Source organism: Emydura macquarii, unplaced genomic scaffold, assembly GCF_026122565.2.
Source record: "Emydura macquarii macquarii isolate MOO-44397 ecotype Brisbane River unplaced genomic scaffold, CSIRO-AGI_Emac_v2 contig_2676, whole genome shotgun sequence".
Classification (NCBI taxonomy): Eukaryota; Metazoa; Chordata; order Testudines; family Chelidae; genus Emydura; species Emydura macquarii.
The window spans coordinates 20,795,076-20,822,171 of NW_027132813.1; the positions used below are offsets into that span (position 1 = coordinate 20,795,076).

A 27,096-nucleotide genomic window follows, 5' to 3' on the forward strand; every position below is an offset into this window, starting at 1 on the left:
TTGTTCTTTATCACCTATATCTGTTCTTTGTTGGTAAACTTATTTCTGTTTTATTACAAAGCCATCTCAGTGCTGTGTATAAAACTGAAGGATAAAATCCTCAGTTAAACTAATAGGCTGGTGTGACCTTTGCCTTTTTGGAGGCAGTAGATTTGATAACTTCTGTGAGTATCCAGTGAGAGGGACTGGACAGACTTGGAACTGGAAGGGCTGTTGGTGTCACCCTGCAAGGAATAACCAGGCTTGGAAGCCAGGGTGAGTCCATTGTGCTGTGAGCATGCTCCTGGTGTCAGGGCTCTGAACCAAGGCTGCACAGCACAGAAGAACCCAGGGTTACAGGGCAGGAGATAACCCTTACTGGTCTGGGTGAAATCCCTCAGTGTCTCACATAGCCACAAAGAACATACTGTGTTTCAGTACCTTCTCCAGTACTGCTTGAAGTTCCTGAGGAGCACTGTCCAGGCTCTGTTGTACCAACCAGGTCTCCCATAAGGGTCTCATAATTGCAGAAGAACCTGGTTCTCCCCTCTTAAGGGTTATTGAGAGGAATTGCTCTGCCGAGTACTGTTACACTCTTTGGAGCCAAAATTCTGGTCTATTCTACTGCATCCCAGTACAAAGTGTCAGCCATTAGTACCAACACAATTGCTGGCCCCTCCTCAGCCTCTGGTACTATTGCCAGGGGCTTCTTTACTGGATACAGGAGAGGATACCTCCTCAAATTCAGAATTTCTTCCCAGGACTCTACCTCCTTCCCATTTCAAACTTCGTTCCTGGAGGTACCTCCTGAAGGGGGGACCCCAAGAACCAGCAGACGTCAAACTAATCTTGGCAGGAACACCCTTGGGGTTCCTCTCTCTTTCATAATATAAAAATATAAGAATGGCCATACTGGGACAGACCATCTAGCCCAGTATCCTGGCTTTCAACAGTGGCCAGTGCCAGAAGTTTCAGAGGGAGTGAACAGAACAGGGCACTTATTGAGTGATCCTGTTGTCCAGTCCCAACTTCTGGCATTCAGATGTATAGGGACACTCAGAGCATGGGGTTGTGTCCTTGATCATTTTGGCTAATAATCACTGATGGATTCTTGTATTTGATTCTTTTTTGAAACCAGTTATACTTTTGCCCTTCACAACATCCCCTAGCAACAAGTTCCACAGATTGACTGTGTTGATACCTCCAAAGAATTCTAATAGATTGAGGCATGATTTCCTTTTACAAAAACTCTGTTGACTCTTCCCCAACATATTGTTCATGTGTGTTTGATAATTCTTTACTATAGTTTCAACCATTTTGCCTGGTACTGAAATTACCGGTCTGTAATGGCCAGAATCTCCTTTGAAAACTTTTTTAAAAACTCTTTGTTGTGTTGGCTATCCTCCAGTCATCTGGTACAAAGGTTGACGTAAGCAATAGGTTACATACTACAGTTAGTAGTTCTGTTGTTCATATGTCAGTTCCACCAGAACTTTTGGGTGAATACCATCTGGTCCTGGTGACTTATTACTGTTTAATTTATCAAATTGTTCCAAAACCACCTCTTTTTGATGCCTCAATCTGGCACAGTTCCTTTCCCTATGCACCACCACACTGGACTTTCTGGAACCCAGGGGCTCCTGTGGTGACCATTATTATAGAATGTTCTCCTGGAAGAGGCCCTGTCCAGACAACAGGATTATTAGTTTCAACCCTCTCCCCAAAAGAACTTCCCGGAGGAGTAGGAACTAATGACGAAGGAGAAGGAGACACTGTCCAACAAGTCTACCTCCCCGATGAGGTGGTTAGGCCCCCACCACCATCCTATGCAGGTGATATCAGGGCTCTTTAAGACCTGATGAAAAGGATAATGGTATCACTCCGGATCCCTCTGGAGGAAATCAAGAAAACACATTCTGCAATCACAGATCATCACCATAGATGCCTTCTTGCTCAGTTGGGTGCCCATCTCCAGGGCTCAACAGCCCTGAGCAAATAAGCTCCCCAAGAAGCATCCCTCCACATCAATATTCTTGAACTCGGGGCAGTTTGCTACACTTGCCATTACTTCCTACCCAACAAGAGAGACCATTCTGTCAAAGTGCTGCTCTGTTGTCCAGCGTCTATTTACAATATAAATCGTCAGAGGAGAGCAAGATCCCAGTCCTTATGTGCAGAGTCAATAAGGCTGTGGATGTTGTGCATATCCCATCACATAGACATCTCAGTGACCTAACTACCAGTCCCTCAAAATGCCGTAGCAGCCTTCCTGAGCAGACACTTTGACCAAGACCAGGAGTTGGAACTCAATGCTTCAGTCTCTCAGAGCATGTCAGTCTTGGGCATTCCAGAAGTAGGTCTCTTTGCAACATTGTCCAATGCAAAGTGGTGTTGCTTCTGCTCAAAAGGAGGTTACAGTCACAATTTGATGGGGAATGCCATCCTCATCCCTTGGCCTTGTACCCTCTTGTATGCCTACCCTCCAATGCTATTGATCCTCAAGTCTCTGAACAAGCTAAAGCAAGAAGGAGCTGTAACTATCCTGATAGCACCATCTTGGCCAAAGAAAGTGGGGTTCTTGGATCTGCTTTGCCTCCCTATGGTTGCCTCTTTACCTTCCTCTCACAAAAGCTCTCCTGACACAGGAATCAGGCCCTGTAACCCAGCGCAAATGCTCTTCACTACACCTTAAAGCTTAGTTTCTCAACGGTTATTGGGCAGAGAACTGCGCTGTTCTCCTTTTTAAATCTGTATTTCTAAGCAGTAAAAAACTTGACAAGAGGGAAACATTTCCAAGTCTGGTGTATCCATCTGTCCATATCTCCATCTGAGTCTCGCTTCATGAATATACTCTATTACCTGCCAAATTTAAAAACACAAGGTTTGTCACTCAGTTCCATAGGGTCCACCTAGCTGCCATTATAGCTTTTCACCTTCCAGTTGAGGGGTATTCTGTTTTCACTCATCCTGCCACAGCTAGGTTCCTTAAGGGTTTTCCTAACCTTTTTTCCACATGTCAAGGAGCCTACCCTTCCTTGGGATCTTATCTTAGGCATTGTGAACTAGGTTATCCTCCATTTGAACCCATAGGCAGCTGTTCATTTGTCTTTCAAGATTTCATTCCTTGTAACCATAACTTTGGCCAGATGAACAGGAAGTCTGGGGGCAATTGTGGCTGATTCCCTTACATGATTTTCAGTGGTGATAAAGTGACTTTAGATTCCCAGCCTCACTTCCCACTGAAGGTCTTATTGGAATCCCATATTATTAAGGACGCTTGACTCCCAGTATTTTTACCCTAAACCTCACTATTCAGCAGAGGAGGCTAATCTTCATACCCTGGAAGTGAGAAGGGCTTTTGCCTTCCACCTTGATTAAACAAGACCTTCCATGGCCTCCTAAACTCTTTTTATCTTCTTTGCTGAAAGGATGAAGGAACAACCAATTTCTATCCAGAGGCTATTGAAATGTGTTTCAGAATACATCTTAGCTTGATACATAGCTTCTGGAGCACGTGTCCCACTTCGAGTGACTGTCCATGCCACGAGGGCTTAGTCCACCTTGATAGCCTTTCTTAAACACATTCAATGTGGATGTTTGCAGGGCCAGCACTTGCTCATTCATTCACATATTCTCCAAGCACTTTGCTATCATGCCTGCTTCCAGGGTGGATAGGGCCTCTGGAAATGCTGTTCTCTGAATTATACTGAATCTGCCTCCTGAGCACTGACATCAGCACCCATCTCCCAAGGTGGAGCCATAGGGACTGTAACTCAAAGAAAACTAAAAGATTACTTACCTATATACTAAGTGGTGTTCTTCAAGATATTTTGGCCCTATGGGTGCTCCACAACCACCTTCCACTCTGCTGCAGATCTTGTGTGGGGTTTTGGTTAAGAAGGATTTGGAGCGGTGATGGGTCTGCCCCCTTATATACTCTTGCACTGGAGCATGAGGGCATAGGTGTGGACCTCTGGACCGGTGGCTGCTGCTAACTAAAAATCTTCAAGAGTGTAGCACCCATAGGAACAACAAATTTTGAAGAACTCCGGCTACTGTAAAGATGAGTAACCTTTTCTTCACAGTTGCTACACAGGAAAACAAAACATTGGAAACACACATAGTACGTAGTACTTTTTGTGACTTGGATACAATAATAAGAATTTATTTCAAATAAGTCTCCAGAACTAAGATTCGCCAAAGACAGTCTTAGAGAGAAAGAAAGGGGTGGGTGAGAATATCTTTTATTGGACCGGATTCTGTTGGTGAGAGAGAGAAGCTTTTGAGCCACACAGAGACCTGAGGAAGAACTCTGTGTAGCTCGAAAGCCTGTCTCTCTCACCAACAGAAATTGGACCAATAAAAGATATTACCTCACCCACCTTGTCTTTCTAGTATCCTGAAACTGACACAACTGCAACTACATTGCAAAGACAGTCTAGGTAGTTTTTATATAAAGTTCACTTTCTTGTAATTTTGCTTTGTACTTAGTTGTTTCTCTTTCAATATGGTGTTTTTAATTCCTTTATAGACATTAGGGGATAGTATTAAATGTTTTTTGATACGAGGTCTGAAATTAGTGATTTTTATTTAGGTTTTGCACTTGATTGGAATGGCATTACAAGAAGAAAAACAACACCTAGAGAATCTCAATGAAGAGAATGTTGTAACATTTACCTTCACTCAGAAGATCTCAAGTATGTCTATTCCTCCAAATATTTAGCAAATTCAAAATCAAGAATATCAACCTCTAATATTTTGTATATAAGCCTCTTCTGCCCTTCTGAATCAAGATGCATTGAAAGACAACTTTAAAAAGATGCATTTTAATACACTTTATTGCTGTATGTATATAATCAATTCACACACAAAGTGTAAAATTCTACAAAAATAATACATTGTAGAAAATGTACGTAAGTGTTTAGGTTCTGAAATATCTAAATACTGTACATCTGTCTTATAAAAAAGAAAAATATAAAGTATCACACCTGATAAGCCTAATATTTATCCTCTTTTTGAATATTACCTTTTTCTAATTTTAAAATGTCCCACTGATAAGCTTTTTTATTGTTTGTTTTACTATCAATTGACTAAATTAATATTGCAATAATCTTAAATTCTGCTTTTTGATGTAATGACCAAACACCGGGTCTCTGGGATTATAGCTATATATTTGAAAAAAGTATCTCCACTTCATCTTCCAGCTAGTTCCTGTGATCTGGTAAAGTCATTAAATTGACACTATTCTTGCTTTAAAGTGAGCAGGATGTTTATCACTATTATTCCCTTATACCAGTTCAAGCTAGCACAGAGGGCAAAGTGACAATGTGTATGATCTTGAAAACCCCGTAAAAAAACCAGACTGTTGCTCTAATGTACAGGATTTAGAGATGGTTTAGTCCAGTATTAACAGATAAAATACAGTGAATATAGCTGTCCATATCTTTGATCTAGGACCTGGTGAGGCACCCAGTAATTCCCCGAGTATACTGGCTATGCTAGAAACTTTGCAAAATGCACCTCATCTGGAAGTGCACAAGGACATGATCAGATGGATATTGAAGGTAAATTTGAGTTTCATTTCCAGAATGTTTCATGAATGATATCAAATGTTCCACAATACATTGCTAATGAAATTGGGCTGGTTTTAGAAATGCAATATCAGAAAAATCATTGTTTCCTTATGCTCCCCTCCCCCAGTTTGTTTATTTGTTTCCCATCTTACAGCATCCAGCACAAGTGGAGTGCTGGTGCATGACTTGGAACATTATACACTATCATACTACAAATAATAATTGTTAGCTTGTGGCATTTAAATAGCTAACTAATTTTTCTTGTTGCAGACTTTTAATGCCATTAAGAAACTAAGAGAGAGCTCTTCTACAAGTCCTGTGCCTGAGACTGAAGGAAATATTATAGAAGAGGTAAAAATATGCTACATCAGGTTATGTTGTTAGTTGCTCTAAAACAGATATAGGCCATGAACTGCAATGGACTACATTTTTAATTAGTGACCTAAATCAGACCAGAATCTGCAGGTCTTTTAAAAATATAGTTCACATTCTTGCACACAAGCTGTAGTGTAGTCAGCCTTGGTACAGAGAGGTTAGTTCAGTATGTGGGGAGGGGTTCTTACTTCTTACTGTATTACTTCATCACTGAGTCTGCATTTTCTGTCTGAGGCCTCCCTACCTGGCAAGTAGGGTCTGGAGACTTTGCCCTTTCCATTATTTCTATTTTAGAGGCTGCTCAAAGACATTTAGGAGATAAGTATCGTTTCTCCAATCCTGTAGGTCATTCCAAGTGAATGGGCATTATCTCACCCTACCTATTTGTTTAGATCTAGATTCATTAGGTACAGCTTAGACTAAAGAGTATTGTGAAGTCACAAAACCTTAGGAAACACAGCTTATGTGGAGGGGATGGCCTCACCTTTTCCATAGGAGAAGAAATGGAGCAACCTCTGTACTTCTGGAACTTCATGTGATCTGCAACTCTGCCTGGCCCTTATATGAGCCAGACAGCTCAGAAGATGGCATAAGAGCCAAACAGAATCATTTTAGACTGTATAACCTGTTGTGACTTATAAATAGCTGAAGAATTAAAAAGTAAATACATTACAAATTGTGGTCCATTGTAATATGTTTTTAAAATTATTAACTGAACAATAAAATTGCAGGGTTCACGAGATAAAGACAAAGCTGAAAGGAAGCGAAAAGCTGAGATTGCCAGGCTGCGCAGAGAAAAGATCATGGCTCAAATGTCAGAGATGCAGCGACACTTCATTGATGAGAACAAAGAACTCTTTCAGCAGACTTTAGAAGAACTAGCCACTTCAACCTCCAGAGTACTCGATAATAGGTAAAGAAAACATTTTAAGAGAACTTTGAGAGAGTTGATAAATCTCTCTTGTGACTTTCAAATCAAAGTATCCTCTTGTATTTCTATTTGAACTAAAAAGCTAAATTTTCCTTAGCTGACATCTGTCCAGCCCTTTCAGATCATTTTCTGCTGCTTTTTCAGACCACTTGTTTTTTTTCTGCACACCACTAAGATTATAGTAGAATTGCACTAAATAGCCAGGGCTGATTTGCTTTTGAAAATTAAACAAATAAACCCTGCCTGACTTATAAATCTTGGTTAGTAAGTGTGACTGGCATGATGATTAAATGTTAATTATAATAGGCAAAGTTGTTTTGGACATTGGGATGTGGGAATAACTAGTGTCTGTTTGTGAGGTGTTGGGGGGGAAGATGTTTGTAAGCAGCTGAACTAAATTAAGGCAACTTTGCATTTGCGGTGCATTGGGAGATGGAAAACGTATGTGGTATTTGGTATGTCTGGCAGTTAGGGGACAGCTGGGAAAAGTACAAGCTTGGCCTCTACTTATATAGGGGTACATAGTAAGTGGAAATGAAGCTTTGTTGCTCCCAGAGGAGGATTTCTGTTTTATCTGGGCTGAATCAAGATTTATAAAACTCTATGGTAGTACTTATCAAATCCTGAATGTTGTATTCTAAACCTAAAAATAGAGTTAACATTAAAAAAGCTACATTAAAAGAGTAAAGTGCTATCTTAAACTAACATAAGCAATCTGTTAAGAAGTTGTTGGGTAAAAATCAAAGCCTCCAGTACAGTATTTGATTGAAATGGGATGGTATCTCTAATGATAAACTATGTCTACTTGGTGTAATTGGATATTAAAGTATTGTCCCCCTACTTATAAACTTTAAAAAACACACCAGAGACTAAGATTTGCATAAATCTCTCTAGCTTTTACTTTTAAGCTTAATTTGTGATTTAACTGTATTTAAAAACCTGGAAACAGTTAAGGTATGATTTCAAGAAAGCAAAGAATATTTACATGTCACCATCTGGAGGACATAAGATTTCTCTGAAATGTTTTGTTGTACAGTGGTTTCTGGGAACACATGCATGGATGTGTATATGACAGATGTTTGCTTATTTACAAGATGAAAATGAGTTAACACAAAACACCAGTAAACTAATAAAACTTAAAGCATGATCTAGTTTAAATAATTGTCAAATAATATACTCACTGGTATAATTTGATTTCAGTCCTGCAGTTTCAGATACAAAGCTTACAGCCTTGGGTCCAAAGCAAACTAGAGTGACTGAACAGAGACAGGTTGTTACCTGTATATTGTGTCAAGAAGAACAGGAGGTTAAAGTAGACAGCAGGGCTATGGTGTTGGCAGCATTTGTTCAGAGATCAACTGTATTGTCTAAAAATCGGAACAGAGTTATTCAGGATCCTGGTAAGTAGTGTTTAGATCTTTACTATAACATTCTGAAGGAATCCTCTATATCTGCCCTGTTTTTTACTCTACAGTAGATGTTTTCCACTGTGCCCCTTTTCATTAATTAACTATATAATTTTGAGCAAGCTCAGTCATTGTAGTCCGTGGCAAAACACTCACTGTCTTTGTTAGAAGCATGCCCTATAAGAAGTAGCTAGAAACAGAGGCAGTATAATAATTTTTCTCCAACCCATTCCTCAGTGGCTTTCAGATGTTAGTTCCGTATTTTTCTTTATTTCATCCCAATTATTGGTGTAACTGGAAGCCTGATAGTGCTAGGTCCAGCAAAATCTCACAACTTGAAATGTGGCAATGCCTGAAACAAAATATGCTATAATAAATTAAGAGGCAGTGCTGCTATCTAGTTACAGTGGCAACTAGCCAATCAGCGAACGGAATTAATGGTTTGGTATAGGCCAGGCTTTCTCAAACTCTATGTTGCGAACAACACCCTCACAGAAAATTCATCTCATGACTGCTACTTTTCCCAACTTCTCACTTATAATCATTAAACATCCAAAATGTGGATTTGTCTACAACAGAGCTATTTACAGTGCTCAGTATCATTTAGTCCTCACTTATTGATTGAAAAGCACTTATACACACACATGCTTCAGTTTATCAGGTAGGCTAAGAAACATTACTAATAGACTTAGAATTTTCAGGGCTATAGAACAATTGATCCTGAATTGTTTCTGGCCTCAGCAGTTTCAGCACTAGTGTGGAGGGAGCTGCCTGCACAAATGTTTCAAATAGACCACACACTATGCATGAGGTGGGTTGTTAGGATCAGAATTACTAGGTTGGTTTCACAGTTGCCTCAGCTAGTGAATTCCTATAGTTGTTTGCCTGAAGATGTCTGCAGTGCAGGTGGGAGCGAGCTGCACAGGCTGCATATATAGACTAGCACTAGCAGGGTTCAGGCTCTAGCATGCTAGAAGTATAAATGTGAATGTTCTGGCTCTGGCTTTCAAACCCACTCTATCCTCTAGGCTTGAGAGCTTGAGCTGAAATATCCCACATTGATATTTTTTAGTGCGCTAGCGATATTTCTTTGCTGCAGCATAGACATACTGTGAGAATCTCCCAATTTTCTCCATTTATATCCTCCTCAGAAACCACCCTGGGCCCATAACCCCCATTTTCTTAAACCTAAACAGAGGACATATTATGTTAGTACATAACTAGTACATACATCAGTTGTTCTCTACCTGGATTTATGTTAAACATTTGGCAGCAGTCAGTTCATTTCATGTGTATAGGTGACATATGTCTTAATAATCTGTATAAAATATTTCTCTGCCTGTACAGATTTGTTTCTTGTTAGATTCTTTTTGATAGAGAAACTCAGAAAAAACACTTTTGGTTTCAAGACTTTTCTGGAACAGCTCATTTTTAGTTGGTTGGGATTGCCTCACCTGAAGTATTCTCTGTTCATATAATGTGTATGCAAATACACAGAATATTTTTCTGTACCACATTATACCTCTTTATTCCACTTCTATAAGATTAATAATGTTCAGTGGACCTTATTTTTTTTCAGAGGTGCTGAGCACCCAAAATTCCAGTTAAACTGAATGGGTGCTGCTGTTCAGTGCCTCTGAAAATCAGGCCCTGTTTGATGATAATTTAATCTTTAATAACTAAGTGTTATGTATTTATAACTGAGCCTTTAAACTGTGCTTCAAATGACCTAGTTAAAAAGTATAGTAGTAGGGACTGGTAATATGCTTTAAATTGACTTTCTCAAAGGAATAATAAAAAACATTGTGATTCTTTAATAAAGTTTAACAAAGTATGTAAATGACATGTTAGTATTTTAGTGTCAGAAATAAACATTTATTATAGAAAAATTTAAATGAAAAATTGTTTGTTTTTATGCAGAAAAATATGACCCATTATTCATGCACCCAGAGCTGTCATGTGGAACACACACGGGTAGCTGTGGACATATTATGCACGCCCACTGTTGGCAAAGGTAATTGCCATGTTCAGAGTTAGCAGAAGTGAACTTTCTTTTCAGCTAGACATAAAGAACCCAATCCTTCTCCCACTAATATCAGTTGGAGTCTTAACGTTTACTTGAATGGAAGGAGTAGATTCCAAATACATAATTTAGAAATAAAGCATGTTACAGACCAATAAAGATATCTAAGATAAAAAAGAGAAAACCCATTATAGCCAAACTGCAAACAGGATTTATTAGAAATGATAGTTTAACATCTGTCATCTTGATGAGTTATCATATTCAGAGGGAACTTAGTGCATGCTGTTACTCCTTAAAAAAATTAAAACTTTAAGTGGTAAACTAAAGTTGAGTGGATAAAAGTTTCAATAAGGTCTGTTGAAGCTAAAAGGGCTTATCTTCATATTTAAACAGTATTTTTATAATGCTAGGATATTGCCATAATACTAAATATGCATCTTGAAATGATCAGTGCTTCACAGCCATTGCTAGATATTAGTGTGTAAAAAGTAGGTGGATTCTTGCTTAATCTGGAGTTGAGCAAATAATTTGCAGTGAATAATTTATTTGTGCAATATTGCCTTTTTTTCTGCTTGTAGGTTGTCCACATTTTCTTGAATTTGTTCTTTGCTAGATAGATATTTGCTGATATGTCTTTCTGCAAGTATTCAAATTTTGAGCTTTACTTTGTTGATCAGTCACAAGTCTTAAGGCATTGCTTCCATTTCCTGATTAAAACATAGTTTATAATCAGGAAAAGAGTTTGAAGAATAGTGGAAGTTGACAGTGTGTAAGGGCTTGTCTAGATTTGGAAATTTACTGAAATAGCTATTCTAGAATAGTTATTTCAGTATGAGCTTCCATGTGGATTCTCTCTTTTTAGAATAAGTGCCCTTTTCATGTTTAGCTTAATCCACTTCCCAAGTGAGTGATTCACTTAAAAAATGAATTTATTTTTAAATTCTAGTGAAAACTTGCAGGTAACTATTTTCCAATATTCCTTTGGCAGTAGTTACTACTGTAAAAATACTGTAAGGTTGAATACTGGCTCATTTATATTATATCAGTTTGACATAGTATTAACACTTAGACTTTGAGTTGATAATACAAAGAACTATAACTGATTTATTTTAGTTCAGTTAAAACTAATTGTTTTAACATATTTTTTGGATTATCAACATTTGTTTCTGCTGCTCTGCGCAAGCAGACTCCCACATTGTCCCCAAGATGGAGGGCTGTGTTTGGAATTTTGATTCTTCAGTTCTGGAGCGCTTACTATGCCATATAACTTCGTCTTGGTACTTTGGTCACTGGCAGTGGACAACAAAATTGTGACTAAATGGAATGAACAAATTTTGATGAAGAGAATGAAGCAGCAGTACTCATTACTAAAATTAGGGTTTTTTCCTGAGTAAACCTGAAGACTAGGATTCTCCCAATACCCTTCTTGCAATCTATTTCAAACGTACTTTTAAAAAAAAAAAAATCTAGAAAATCCTGATCTTCAAACCTGAAAAGAATCTTACTTTAAGTGATTTTGAGGGTCCAGTGGACTGACATCTTTTGTTTTTTTGGTTTAAAAAATTAGTGAGAGCCAGCATTTCACATCCTTGACCAACAGGAATGTAATTTTTACATCATGGCAAAAAGTATGATGTCAGAGTATATATTGATTTATACATTAAAATACTATTTTACTAATACATTAATTATTTTCTAAAGGTATTTTGATGCTGTTCAAGCAAAAGAGCAACGAAGACAACAAAGATTACGTGTGCATACAAGTTATGATGTAGAAAATGGTGAATTCCTTTGCCCGCTTTGTGAATGTTTAAGCAACACTGTTATTCCTCTGCTTCCTCCACCAAGAGGTTTATTTAACAGGTCAGTTTGCTTTAAGTATCCTTGTTAACTATGGAAAAAGCCCATTCTTTAAATCAAATTTGTAATTAAGCTAACTGAGTAATGTAAAGAATCAGGGCCCAATTCAGCAAATGCCTATTACCAGAGCTACACGTAAGTGCAATGTCAGATGGTAAATATTTGTAGGGTAGGGATCTGTATGTGTACTTATAACTAATTTTTTAATGATTTGTTGTCAGTGAAATTGACTGTGTTTAATTCATATTCCAATCAACTGCAGAATTGCCAACTTGCATTGTTATAGTGAGTCTTGTGATATTTTTTAAAAAGCTGCTCATCTGAGGAACAGCAGGTTTTCTCTTGTGAAATTCTTGACTTTTTCAAAATTGTCACCATTTCTCATTATTTTGATAATCTGAAACTAATACTAGGTTGCCTTCAGTCAAGGCTGCCTTATGTGCTTTATGGTTTGGAAATTACAAGAGAGTGTAAAGGGAAAGGGAAATGTGGGATGAAAGCAGGAGGACGACTGTGTGGGTTGAGGAATGTGTGCAGGGCAGAGAGAGACTGGTAGGAATCTGGAAAATATAGAGTGGCATGAAGGGTGACTGGAGTCAGCAGGATAGGAAAGGGTTGGGAGTGAAGGACCGTAGAAGGAGAATGGGAGTGGAAGGAAAGGGGAAAGGAAGGAAAATCTGGAGGGCAAGATGGGTGGAGAAAGGAAAGAATAACTGCATCTGCACGCCAGGGAATGGAGTTTCCCCTCCAACTACTAGGGGAAAAGATTCCCATTTTTGTCCATGCGTTTTTGTATATATGCAAGGTTGAATTTTTTTATATGATCTCATAGGCACTAGGGGTTTCCCTTTTAACAGCTCAGTCAGAAAGCAGACTTCCAGAAAACCTGAATTTATTCTTGTTAAATCATATGTACTGCTTCCATTATTTTGGTGGTTAGAGCGATGTGGCTTCTTGCTTTAGTTATTTTGGTAAGAATTTTAAATACCTTTTGGCATAGGTGCTGGTACATAAATGTATTACTAGTTTAAGCACGAAATACCTATTTTCACACACATTCAACCAGGTGGCAGGGCTCACTCACTCCTGCCTCTGCTCAAGTCCATAAACAGCTCAGAGACCTTTCTGCTGATAAAACACCCACTGCAGATTATTTACAATATTAGGTTACACTTCTCTTATACACTATATAGCCTCAACCCTACAATCATAGGGAGCCTGAAGCAAGCAGGGGTATTTCAGCCAGCTCCTGAAGCAGGCAGGGGAGAGTAATATCTCTTTCTTTCTCTGCTTCCTCCACTTCCTTCTTATGCCTTTTGTATCATCTGTGTAATGGCCTAATTAGCTTGTTTGTTCTCCTAAGCCTATCAGTTAGGCACAGCTCTTAATAATGCCTGCTTTAGAGTAATTAATTATAGTTGCAGTGACCAGAGTACTGGCTCCACTGTTGTTACACAGCACTCTGGTCACAAACCTACAATGTTTATGCTCTTTTTAGCTAGCACAAACTTTGTGGTCTGCTAAGTTATTATAAGTTATTGATATTAGCGGACTGCATCAGTGTATCTCTCTATGATAAAAATAAATCTTACATTAGTGCCGTGGTAGCCCACACAAGTCAGTGGCAGACATGAATAAAAATTTTTGTCAGAATGTCTGGCTTTATTTCAGTGTACTGTCTCCACAATGAATTGTAGAACTTCTTCACGTTAAATGTTGTCAAAGCAGATAAAATTAAGAAGTTGAAGAGTGACTCTTCTGTAGATTACAGTACTGCTTATCTGTTAGCCTTTGCAATAGGTTTGTGGCCATGAAAAAAAGATATATTTAAATATAATTTTATTCAGAAATACTTCATACTGAAGTTCTCTTTGTGAAATCCATAAATATTTGTTTTAGTCATTATCTATTGAAAATTTCTGTTACCTACATAGATTCACATATAAATCTAAAACTCTCTTCACTAACACAAGTTCTGGAATATAAAAAACATTTTTAAATGTTTCCTGTTAAGTTCTATATTGGGTTTATAGAAAAAACATTTAATGCAAAAGACCTATGTAGCACAGTGGCACGTGGCAGAACCCTTGTAGTTCAGGAAACATCAATAATTATCAGATTAACTGGTCAGAGCTGCATTAAAGAGATTTGCTCTGTCAGAGTAGAATCCACCACACTATGTCATGGGGATTAGTTGTTGTCCATCCGTCCCCCTCCTTGAATGCTGGTTTATTTCTCATGGCAAGTGCATTTACAGGAGCAATGTCAAAACTATGTTCATACAACCTGAAACGGAGACTTTTATGGTTAAGAGTTTACTAAGTGTAACATGGATAAAAAGAGAGTGAGTCATTATCCTTACAACCCAAAGAACTAACTAACAATATTTTAAAATATGAAATTTGATTGTTGAAACTAATATCTTTATGGAGACCTTAAGGCCTCAGGATTTGTGAAAGGTATTTTGGATAAAGTGTTAGATACAGCTATTACAGTGAGTTGGCCTTCTGAAGAAGGGGGCTGGGAGGTTTTAGCAAATGTGTAAGATGCACCACTGCAGATTGCAGGAAAAGTAAGAGTAATTCTTTACATGGTAAATGTAAGTAATCTATAAAATATGCATTCATACCAGATATTCTATGCCACAGTGGAGCAGGTCTGTGCTTCAGGGAAAAACAAACAAACCCACCCAGATATAGATTCTGAAGTTACAAACCAAAAATATTCTTGCCATGAGAACATTACCCATTCCTCTAAACAATTTCATGATGGCATAGGGTGATGATTCATTGCATTTTGAAGTATAAATGTGATTCTTCCCCCACTCCTCCATAATCTTAATATCTGATTTTTGTTTCAAACTTTGGGCTTACCCTTAGGTAGGATAAATTACGCAAATTAATTTTTCCAAAAAGAGAATACATTATATGTTCTGAAATAGTTAATTTTTAAAGAATGTATGCATTTTGTCTTTTGACAGGTTAGATTTTTCAGACCAACCAAATCTAGCTCAATGGATGAGAACACTATCCCAGCAAATCAAAGCATTATATATACTTCGCGATGAAGAAAGTGCTAGTAAGTCTAAGATCTAATTTTATATATCTTGAATTATGGGAAATTTTACTGTATCGCTGAAAAGAGACTCAGCAAATTGTCATTTAGACGTGGAGGCTTTTACCTCTTGGTATTACATTTGAATCCAGATCAGGTTGATAGTCTCTGAAAGTACTCATCTGATAACTGCTCCTGTGTGAATTGACTTTTGTGGTCTCCAATTAGTTCTTAATGAAGATGGCAGCCATGTTTGCAGTCTCAGCAGTGAAGCCAAGAATTACATGGCAGTGAGGGTTGAATTAACACTTTCCATACAGAGGGTCCTTCCATAGTGGAGTTGAGATGATGCTGGGGAAAAAAATGTGGTGAAATTAACATAGCCACTGCCTATGTTATAATTATTGTGAGGAATTCAGAACTTCAGTTTCTAATGCTGTCAGACTGCAACTTTCATAAACAGTAAAACAGAATTTATTGGATTTTTTTTTTAATACAGATAATTCTTCTTCTGGTAACTCAGAAAAAATGGATGAGCTACAGCTACCTAAAGGATTTAGGCCAGACTTCCAACCAAAGTATGTATTCCATCTTTAAAAATTATTTACATCTTTTGTGTTATAGTAGGGATATAGGACTAAAAATGGGATATATTTGTGTTCAGTAGGGCCTCAGCTGAATAAGCTAAAGAACTCTAAATCACACTTCCATTAGAGGAGACGAGCCTATGTTGAGTGTTGGTCATTGTACGGCACTACTTTTGCACTATTACAGTAGAACCTCAGAGTTACGAACACCAGAGTTATGAACTGACCAGTCAATCACACACCTCATTTGGAACCGGAAGTACACAATCAGGCAGCTATCGAGGGGAGGGGGAAGCAAATACAGTATAGTACTGTGTTAAATGTAAACTACTACAGAAATAAAGAGAGAACAGCATTTTTCTTCCGCATAGTAGTGTTTCAAAGCTATATTAAGTCAATGTTCAGTTGTAAACTTTTGAAAGAACAACCGTACCATTTTGTTCAGAGTTACGAATAACCTCCATTCTCAAGGTGTTTGTAACTCTGAAGTTCTAGTGTATGTGTGAAACTGATTCTGATGCCCTTACAGTTCCCTATTTCAGTGATCGGTATGGTTTCTTTTTGTAAACCTATGCATACAGAGAAACCCATGGATACGTAATCATATACATACAACTTCATGATCAAGATTAAACTTGATTGGCAGTTGTGAATTTCTAACTCAATCAGTTTTCTTCAAAACTCTCCAAATACAGTTTTTAAAAAATTACAAAGCTGTGAGTGCATTAATATATTAAAATGTAATTTACAGGATACAGGTATTTGGAAACATTTATATTTGTGTAACAGGTCTCTTTTCTTCTTCAAGTCCTGTCCCTGTGGGTTCTCCACTTCAGGTGTCGGTGCGTCCCTGCAGTGTCGATTGGAGATTTCTGCAGCAGTGCCTGTCCAGGCCACGCGTGCACAGCAGGTGTCTTGCATCGCTGTTGGTGCCTCAACTGCTGCTGTCAGCCTGACCCCTCAGTTCCTTCTCAGCCGTCCTCAGCCTGAGACAGAGCTCCATAGCTATCCCTGACAGGAAAATAAAATGCAATTAAATTACAGTCAGAAATAGTTTACTTAGTTGGTTCACTAAGGATAAGTTAGTAATAGAGTAGACCATAAGTTTTAGTTAGTTTAAAAAAATATTTTTCTTTCTTCTAAGTCCGCAGTCCCACTTTAAGTAGATAATTACTTCTAGTTGGAGGACTATACAACAGACAAAATGAGTGTCTTCCCAGGATTCAAAAGATGTGACTCAAGGAGAGATGTGATTCCTGTCTCGGACAGCCAGTTGCTGTGCGTTAGATGCCTCAGGGAATATACATCTCTGCAGAGTGTATTCATTGTGCTAATATGAAGGCAAGAGCCAGGTGCAATAGGGATCTTCAACTGAAGCTTATCTTACTGAAGAAATCCCTTGAACCTGCATCTGAACCAGGTTCTGATGCAAAGAGAGATAAGGACAAGACCCATTCCTCCACAACAACGAGGAAAAGGGCCTCAACCTCACATCAGGGAGACACCCCGAAAAGGAAGTAGTCTCCTGCCAGATCTCTACTGCCTGTCTCGTCTGTCTCATGGGTGAGCACTTTTTATGCCCCCAACACCTCCAGCACCGTCCACATCAATAAGACATTGGTGCTGACAAAAAAGTCAGTAGCGCCGAAGTGCAGCCTTGATGCTACCATGGCATTTGTTGTGCAGCATGCCAGACTGCACATGCGATGCCTGCAAGGATGGCTGAAATTGGTTTACATGCCATCCAGACACAGCCTAAACAAACAACTGGTACTACCCCCCAAATCAAGAACTCTTTGTGCTGGTGGAAAAATCCAGACAACATCTGCAACAGTGTACCTTTCTAACAGCTCCTGTCATCTGTGATAATCACAATAGATGCTTCACTCATAGCCTGGGGTGCTGACATGCAGAATTTCACCATCCAAGGGCAATGGTCTGCATCAGAAACCTGCCTGCACATCAGCCTGCTCAAGCTAAGGTGTGCAGGGCTTGCCTGCAATTTTTACCACAAATAATGAACAATTAGACCAGCACTTGTGTTTTACCTAGGTGAAACCAGAATGTTCCGCAAATCATTGAGATTATTTGTGTCAATGACCGAATGCCCCATGGGATCCACAATATCTACCCCGAGGCTCTCTAGATGCATATCGAACTGCATCCACCTTTGCTATGAGCAAAATAAAATAAAGCCACCCCCTCATTTCAGAACACGTTCCACGAGGGTGATGGCAACTTCTGTCGCTTTTCTCAACAGTGTATCGCTGGCAATATTTGCAGAGCCGAGACATGGTCATCTGATCACACATTCGCAAAGCATTATGCAGTTACTCAGTCTGCTGACTATGACATACTGTTAGACTCCACAGTGTTAACAACAGTTATTCTAAACACTCCGAAGTCCTCCACTCCCCCGTCACGACGAGCCTCTGCTTTTCAGTCACCGGAAGTTGAGCACCCGCAGGGCAGCACTTGAAGAAGAGAAGGTTACTCACCCTGTGCAGTAACTGAGGCTCTTCAAGATGTGTGCCCCTGGGGGTTCTCCACTACCCCCCTCCTTTCCTCTACTTCGGAGTCATAGCTATAGCTTCACAGAAGAGAAGGAACTGAGGGGTTGAAATGTGAGCGGCGGTTGAGGCGCCAACGGCAGCATGAGACACCTACTGCACATGCACAGCTCAGACAGGCACTGCTGCAGAAATCTCTGACAGTGCCATGATACACTGACACCTGAAGTGGAGCACCCACAGGGACACACATTTTGAAGAACCTCAGTTATTGTGCAGGGTGAGTAACCCTCTCTTCTTTAATGGGAAAATAATTTTAAAATTCTGCCCTCAATTGGCACACATTATTCCCATTATAGTCTTAACTGTTCTATCCAAATTCGGTTGAGGGCAGAGTGTGATTAGGGCGATACAAATATGTAAAATTTCAGTCTAATGCAGACTAGCAAAAAGTTGATTGCGACAGTGCATGGCGCAGACAAACTGTTTAAAATAGCATAAGACCAAATCCTTCTTCCAGTATTCACACAAACAGGACTATTTAGTCAGTAGATTACTTGCTTAAGTAAACTGAGTAGGATATGGTCCAAAAATTTTGACAACTTTGTACAAATCAGAGCGTTCAGATATTATGCTTCCATTGATGTTTAATTTACCTATTGTCGGAATAGACTTTTAATATGATAGTGACATCTTTTTAAAGCCTGCCAACAAAACCAGTGTCTTTCTCTTTTATCTCAGGAATCTTTATTCTGAAAGCATCAAAGAGATGCTGACAACATTTGGTACTGCAACTTATAAAGTAGGACTGAAGGTGCATCCTAATGAAGAAGATCTACGTGTACCCATCATGTGCTGGGGTAGCTGTGCTTACACAATACAGACTATAGGTAATACTTTGTTGTTAGTAACAACTATTGTGTGTTGTCAAGAGGTTTTCAGATTTTTATTTAAATTTACAGCACTGAAACATTTTTTGGTTTTTGCCTTCTGCAGAACGAATTTTAGCTGATGAAGACAAACCATTGTTTGGTCATTTACCTTGCCGACAGGTAAGATCAAATATCAGCTCCAGTTCTGGATCACTGGGTTGAGCATAGGTTGTCTCTTCTTTATCCCAGAGTGCCAAAATTCTAATCTGAAATTACTGGATAGTTTCATTTTAATTTGGATTCCATCCTTTTCTTCATCAATATCTGATTTTTTTTAATTTGAAACAAATGTAAAATATAATTAAACTGTTTGTTCTTCATGAATGCCAAGTATAATAGACTTGGATTTGTCTTGTCATAATGACAGCCAAAGCAAGAAGGTTTGAGACTGTAACTTTGTTCTGTAAATCTATTTACACTCACACCATGATATCTGTATTACAATGAATTTTTGGAGTAATCTATATCTCTCAAAATATGTGGTTAAAGACTATACCTATGTAATTAAAGTGATATACTATATATAGTGTCATAAAAACATCATTTTATTCCGTCTTGAAGAGTTTAATTGTGACACGTAGTTTTTTTTTGGGGGGGGTTGTTTTTTTTAGGATGACTGCCTTACTTCATTAACAAGATTTGCAGCAGCACACTGGACGGTTTCATCTCTTTCGGCAGTACAGGGTCACTTTTGTAGGCTGTTAGCATGTAAGTTCAATACATTATGCTAATTATTTTTGTATAATAAGTACAGCCACTTGTAAAGCTGACAAAAATTAGCTTACAGTGAGCAATGTGGTTATCTGAGAAAGTGATTCGTTTTGCATGTGGAGAGTTTAGGTAACAAACTGTTAGCTGGTATGTATAGGTGTGTGGTCATAACACTGGGGTGTGGAAGGATCTTCTTTTGGGAGTTAACAAAAGTTTGTTCCAGCCTGTGGAGTAGATTTTCATGAATGTTGCAGGAGAAACATGCATACTCTCTAGTGGAAGCTGGAAACTGCATTGCTACTCATTCAAAGTTTATTCTTCTATTTCTATTAACAATAGGCTCAGAAGAAATTGCATTTTGGTCTTTCTAATGAGAAGAGAAAATGCTTTGATGGAATTTAAGCAGGGAGGAAATACAGAGAAACTGGTGGTGGAAGGAAGTGGGAAAGATGGGGATGTCTATATAACTTTACTCTAGAATAGAAAAATGTATAGGCATATCAAGAAACACTATAGAAGAGAAAACCCTGAAGAATCATTAAAACGGTGAGACCTGCAAATACATCCTTATTTTATCTAAAATTTACATGATTTAGCATTAATTTCATAGGAACATTTATTTTTGGCTCACCTATTGTTTTCATAATGCAAGAATCCAGTTTCAAAAGTTCACTACAGGAACATGAACTTACAGAATCCCTATTGTGTAATGGACTGATGGAAGTTTTTCTTTGTGATCCATTTTTTTTGTTTACTTAAAATGTTGTTAATAGTGGTTACTTGGATCAGTAATATTGAGATTTCTTAGTATTAGAACTCAGGAATGTTTAGTTTGAGTAACTGAAGGGATAGCTTATATTGACTGAAAAATCTAGTACAATTACATTGTGTTTAACTTGAAAACTATTTGAATAAAAATATCAAAAAAGCCCTAAGCTTGAAATGCTTGTGGAACTAGATGAGCAGTCTTAGACACATACCAACACTTGAGATCTAAGTCAGCTGAAATGGAATATAAGAAGATATAGATATATTGGCCTGATTTTTAGAGGTTCTAGGTGTTCAGCACCTTTGAAAAGCAGGCCAATATCTATCCCTTTATATGAATGCATGCTATAACCAGTATATTTATTGATGGAAAGAAGAATATTTTCAAGAATTAAGTAACGTGAATGTCAGTAGAACCCCAATTTAAAATTTAAAGCGCTATTAGTTTAACTCACCTTTTTTTCAAGTTGCTTAAGTTTTCAGAAGTTGAGGTAAGTAATAGTAATAATAACCAGTAATGCAACTAATTGCTTTCAGAAGATGTTATTAGATGAGATAGCTTGTAGGGGCTGCACTATAGAAAAAGTGTATTTTCAGTCAAAACATTGAGATTCATTTAGACTCTGAAGTTAATAGAATCAATAGAAGTGGATCAGTTGCTGACATCTGCAATAGTACAGCTAACAGTGGACATTTTCAGTACTAAATCTTGGATAGAATTTGAAAAGAAAAAAAAAATTGATAGATGTTTATATGGGTATATGTTGAATTTACCAAAACAGTAGCACTTGTTATCTGAAGGTACTGGAATCGTTACAGTAGTGAATTGTTCTCGAATAACAGTAGCTGTTTAAATTTGCCTAAAAGTTCTTCAATTATTAAGGGAAGTTTAAGTGCTCTGGCAACAGTAAGCCACCTTCTTCTCTTGGAGTATTTGCAAAATATTGTCAAGTGTGATGGTTTATATTACTGTACAATATGTGTCTAAAATTCTTATTACCTAATCTGGATTTTACTATTTACTGTTTGGGGTAGTGATATTCAGAGGGAATGCTTTGTCATGTATTTCTTTGGATTTTCTTTAAATAATATGTGGCAGTATTGTCAAGGTTTTTTGTTTTTTCTTTTAAATGCGGGTACTATCCATGCAAAATGGGTGATGTTCTATTATTGGATGAAGTGCTTGATTATATATTTACTCTGTTTACTAGTCTAAGCTTAAATTTCCATTTTTGATTTGCATTTGGTACACTAAAAATAAACATACTGTTTATTATTTGCATTATTATTCCACTGACTACATTTATTTAAAGTAAATTTTAAAACTATGGAGATCACTAGTGCCAGATCAAAGCAGGGGTTTGTTAAAGGCTCGTATTAAACTGATTCACGGTCATATAGCATATCAGCACCGCTCTGAAGCAGCTATCTTATTCTCCAGAACCAAGGCTTTCATTTTTTTAAAAAGTAAGTCTGTAGCTATTATAGTTGCAAAGACAATCTCAGAAATGTGAACTCTGTGTAACTGATGCAAAAATGAGCCTATAGAGAGCCTGGATAATAGCTCTGAGAGGTGTGACTTTCCCCATTCATCTCAATGAGGTGTCATCACTGGGCTTCTGAGGTAACTTAAATTTTAGCATTGTAATGAATTCCTCTTGTAAAATTGGAGGGAAGATTCACAGTTCTATATGATTTCTAAGAGTCAGGTCTCATTTTGATGCCACAAGTGGAGATAGCACCAGTTATTTATTTTTCCCTCATCAGGATGGAGCCAAGCCCAAAGAGCCCAGCAAAGCTCATGGACATATTCATGCCCACAGAGGGGAGCCAGACTCAAGTAGCCCAGCAGAACTCAGGAGAGCTGTATAATGATATTTTAAATGTCTGCATAATCTACAGTGAACAGTGTCGCATTTTGGTGACTCACAAGTGGGCAGAGTTTGAGTACCACCCCTTTTTCCCCCCATTTCTTTTGTTTACAAATCAGAGAACAGTGTATACAACACAGTTTGATACAAATTATTTTGTTCTTATCTCATGTCAATGAAATAGAAAGTTTGGAAAGTAAAATAGAATCAGCTTCAGCAGTGTGACCAAGCTCTTGAATTAATTTATTTCTAGCCAAAAACTGAATTTGTCAGTAGACACTTAAAACACGTAACATACAGTTAAGAAAACTATAGTCTTTTCTGTATCAAACACTCAATGTCGACTGTTGTGTAGTGTAAATTAATACATTTCTTTGTTTTTTTTTTTAAATATTCAGCACTGGTGCCTAATGAAAAAAATGAAAATCTTCCATGCATACTTGATATTGACATATTTCATTTATTGGTAAGTTTTTCATAATGTATGCAACTAAATCTTTGATCCCATAGGATACATCTACACTGCAAAAAAAATCTGGGGCAGTGAGTCTCAAAACCCAGGGTCCACTGACAGTGTAAGCCCCAAAAGTCTCTGAGGCTAAAAATAGCTGCGTAAACATGCCTGCTCAGGCTTGAGCCCAGCTCCTGAGATCCTCACTGGTTTTCAGAGCTGAGACTTCAGCCCAAACAGTAGCATCTACACTGCTACTGTTAGCCCTGTAGTGTGAGCCAGAGTCAGTTGACCTGGGCTCTGAGACTCGCACTGCAGGGCTTTCTGCAGTGTAGATGTACTCTTAGGCATGTTTTATATGTCAAAGCTGTAGTTATATATTTTCTGCATAACCACATGAGTTTTGAGGGAAAAATATGGGCTACTTAGGATTCCTTCTCACATATGTTTAGGTTCTTAATATTTTTTGCTACATTAAAATGTATTCTCCTACTTGGGAATGCTATAGAGGCAATGTTCAGCCCCAAAAGGGCAGGGAACCCCACATTATTTGTTAGTTACCCTTGTGTCACATGAAAGATCGGGATAACTGGCATTAAAATTAGTCCCATCAAGTGTCCTGCAGCACAAAGGATGGTGGCTGCCACATGAGCAAGAAAAAACTGACAGATTCTTGAGGCTGTTGCAAGGAGGGGAAGACATTCATTCTCTTACACTTTCTATTTTTCTCAGGTTAGCTTGGTGCTCTCTTTTCCTGCCATATACTGTCAGGATTTTTCAGGGGTTAGTCTTGGCACTGGAGATCTTCACATCTTCCACCTTGTCACAATGGCACACATAGTACAAATTTTACTTACCTCATCAACAGGTAATGTCTCCTTTTTTGTTTCACTATGTTTTCTTAAAATGCACACTAAGGCCAAGTCTACACTTGAAAGTATAGCTATACAGCTATTCCATACCAGCAAAGTACTCCTGGTGTGGATGCAAATTATACCAGCAAAAGCTTGCTTTGTCAGTCAAAAAATCACACCCCCTACCAACCTAGCTGTGCCGTCAAAAGTTTATAATGTAGATCAGGTTTAAACTTTGTTTCCTGAAGAAAATATGTGCTTACTAAAGAAAGGAATTAATGCATCCTACTATTAATACTCATGTAACAAGAGGGACTGGATATGGTATAGTGTGAAAAAAACTCTGTTGTGTGACATTAGCTGCCAGCTCTGATCCCTGATGGGAGATATTTCTTGAGGGCAAAACCATATTTTCCTTGTTAGTTTTCTAATAGAGAATTTTAATTGTTTTTTCTTGGCCCTCTTGTGAGAATTTGGTTTACCTCATTTTAGATGTTTGATATAGATGGTAATATAGCCAGGTCTTTATTGCTTCTTTTATAAACCCTTGTGGTATTCAGAGATTTATCTCCTCCCCCAACTGTTCAAAAAAAAATAATTGTCCATTAAAGAATAATTAAGTGATTTCTAGGTTTAGAATTGTACCCAATTTTATTTTTTCTTTCATCTTCAGAAGAAAATGGCATGGACCAAGAAAACCCTAACAGTGAAGAAGAAGTAGCAGTGCTTACTTTGTATAAATTTCTTTGCCAGCATACAGGAAGGTAAAATTGTAGTCTTGTTGTTTCCCTCCTGGTCCCATCACCAACCTGTAGCACCATAAAGATTGAATTTGGTGTACTTACTGATGCTGTTAAGAAAATTATATATTTTAAATTAAAAAGTTCTTGCTCCTTGTTTGCTACCCACTAATTCTGGTTCATGATTGATTGAAAAGAGCCACATGACAAGTAAGCTAATTTCTGTAATTTACCTCTTCAGAGTTCAGTAATACTGTACTGAAGAATAATTTTGTTCAGTCAGTTGGCATATGTAACTAAATCTTGATTGGTTGCAGCTGAGTTCCAAGAACTTATTTACTTAACCAATCTGCCTATTCCAAATTTCTGCTTCCATATTGTATTATCTATTGAAATTAGAGATCCATAAAAAAAATCATCCCGTTAGTGTCAGCTTCAAAGTAAACATTCTTTACCTGACATTTGTTTCAACCAAAGTAAAAAACTGCTCAATATGAAGTATTGCCTAACTTTTATTAAACATACTTTTGTTTAGTAAAAATTAATTTTATTTATTCTGTTTTAAGTGCCTTGAAAGAAATGTCCTCAGGTTGGCATCTATGGAGGAGTATAAAAGCTGGAATTATGCCTTTCCTGAGATGCTCTGCTTTGTTTTTCCATCATTTAAATGGAGTCCCAGTGCCATCAGAAATTCAAGGTACTGTCCATTTATTGTTAAATGTATGGGAACAGCTTTGTAAATTATATGAAAAAACGGATTTAAATGTTAAAGACAATAAACCACATTACATTTTCCTTTCTGTAGCAGCTGAAATTAATAAATGCTGACCTTTTACTGATTCAGGACTGTATCTGCACAAAACTACATGCAACAGAAAATGTTTTTTTTTCATTTTTAAAAATGCACTTTAATTAAAAATAAGCAAAATACAAACAATTTTGCACTGATGTATCTTTGTGTATCAAAATAATATAGAACTCTAATTTGGTATTCTAGTGGTTAAAAGGAAGTGTGAAGGCCCATTGCTTGTTTGAAATCTCATCTTTATTACCTTCATCATTCTTTTCATATGAGACCTGCTACTGCTCCCATTGACTTCAATGAGATTAGCAGCGGGCCTTAATTTTTAATTAATTTCCAAATGTGAGAATGTTACACTGTTTACACTACAGTTGAATTCGTGCTAGCAAGAGCTGTAGCTCAGCTATGGTTCAGATAGCGATTAAATATAAATCTTGAGTTGTTAGTCATAATCAAAAAGAAAAGTCACATCTGAACACACAATACTCTTAAGTTCCCTGTATTTAAAATTGAATTATTTGATATTCTAATTCTGAATTAAAATTAAAGTCAGTGTTTTTTCATATAGGCTATTATCAAGACTAGCTCTTGATGCATAACATTTCTTTGAGTTATGGCTCCTCAACAAAATGTTGAAAAGAGTAAATGATACTTTTATTAGACTGTATGCAAGACTGCGTGAAAAACACTCCCTTCTTCCCTGAACTTCCGTTTTACATAGTGATGCTTACCAATTTTTCTATAGTCTGTACCACATGTCAACAGAGCTCATTTCATGGATCATAATTGGCACTAATTGGCAACCTTATTTGCATTGCCATTGCTTGTGCTATATCTGTTTTGTAAATAAATAGACAACTTCAGTCTCCAGGGATTTCAGTCTGGCACCTCTCACCAGACTGAAATTCACATCACATTTTAATGTGGGGGAGGGGGAATAAGTGTCACCCTTTTGCATTATAATCCCCAGTTAGGATTGTGTTTTATTTACTGTTAGTGATATCTTCCAAAATGCCAGTATTTATTGTCTTTCTTTTTCTGCATTTACAGTAACTGGGGCAAGCCAGTTTGAACATTTATGTAGCTATCTTTCCCTACCAAACAACCTCATTTGCCTTTTTCAAGAAAATAGCAAAATTATGAACACATTAGTAGAAAGGTATGGAACTTTTTTTTTCAATTCCAACATAAAGTGTGCTGCACCAGAAATTAATGTAAATATTTCCCCAGTAATGCATATATTTTGGAAGTGAAAGATAAATGTATTTTTAAAATACAGAAGTTTTTGGAAGAAGTCTTTTGGGATGGAGAGTGTATTAAATAGATCAATATTTTTACTTGTTAGTAGATGCTCCTCTATACTATTGTCTAATGAAGACTAAAAGGCATCTTTTTTCTGTTGAAGTTGGTGTAGTAACAATGAAGTAAAAAGGTACCTGGAAGGCAAGAGACAAGCCATAAGGTGAGTATGGAGGCATTTTAGGATGGGGGAGAAAAGATTTTTTTTTTCTGCAACTAAATGTAGCAGTTTGTCCTGTACATGGTCTACCAATAAAGTAATATACAAAAATACAGCATCAGGATGTAATTCACTAGCACAGATGTATTCGAGGATGAACCAAGATATATTGAATTATTTATAAGGAAAATATTTACATTAATAGATTTT

At 37.5% G+C, this 27,096-nt stretch overlaps 1 protein-coding gene across 3 annotated transcripts in view; it reads left to right on the forward strand.

The window, feature by feature from the left end:
- Positions 1-27,096, forward strand: part of UBR2 (ubiquitin protein ligase E3 component n-recognin 2) — a 95,173-nt gene that overhangs the window by 60,810 nt on the left and 7,267 nt on the right. For all 3 annotated transcript variants that reach the window (XM_067565032.1, XM_067565031.1, XM_067565033.1), the window contains 18 exons: positions 4,574-4,676; positions 5,434-5,543; positions 5,823-5,903; positions 6,659-6,840; positions 8,059-8,258; positions 10,185-10,278; positions 11,989-12,150; positions 15,128-15,225; positions 15,701-15,779; positions 19,040-19,188; positions 19,295-19,350; positions 19,842-19,938; positions 22,979-23,046; positions 23,764-23,899; positions 24,559-24,649; positions 25,192-25,322; positions 26,478-26,586; positions 26,833-26,889. In XM_067565032.1, coding sequence (XP_067421133.1) covers positions 4,574-4,676; positions 5,434-5,543; positions 5,823-5,903; positions 6,659-6,840; positions 8,059-8,258; positions 10,185-10,278; positions 11,989-12,150; positions 15,128-15,225; positions 15,701-15,779; positions 19,040-19,188; positions 19,295-19,350; positions 19,842-19,938; positions 22,979-23,046; positions 23,764-23,899; positions 24,559-24,649; positions 25,192-25,322; positions 26,478-26,586; positions 26,833-26,889 — 2,003 coding nt within the window. The remainder of the gene's footprint in view (positions 1-4,573; positions 4,677-5,433; positions 5,544-5,822; positions 5,904-6,658; positions 6,841-8,058; positions 8,259-10,184; positions 10,279-11,988; positions 12,151-15,127; positions 15,226-15,700; positions 15,780-19,039; positions 19,189-19,294; positions 19,351-19,841; positions 19,939-22,978; positions 23,047-23,763; positions 23,900-24,558; positions 24,650-25,191; positions 25,323-26,477; positions 26,587-26,832; positions 26,890-27,096) is intronic.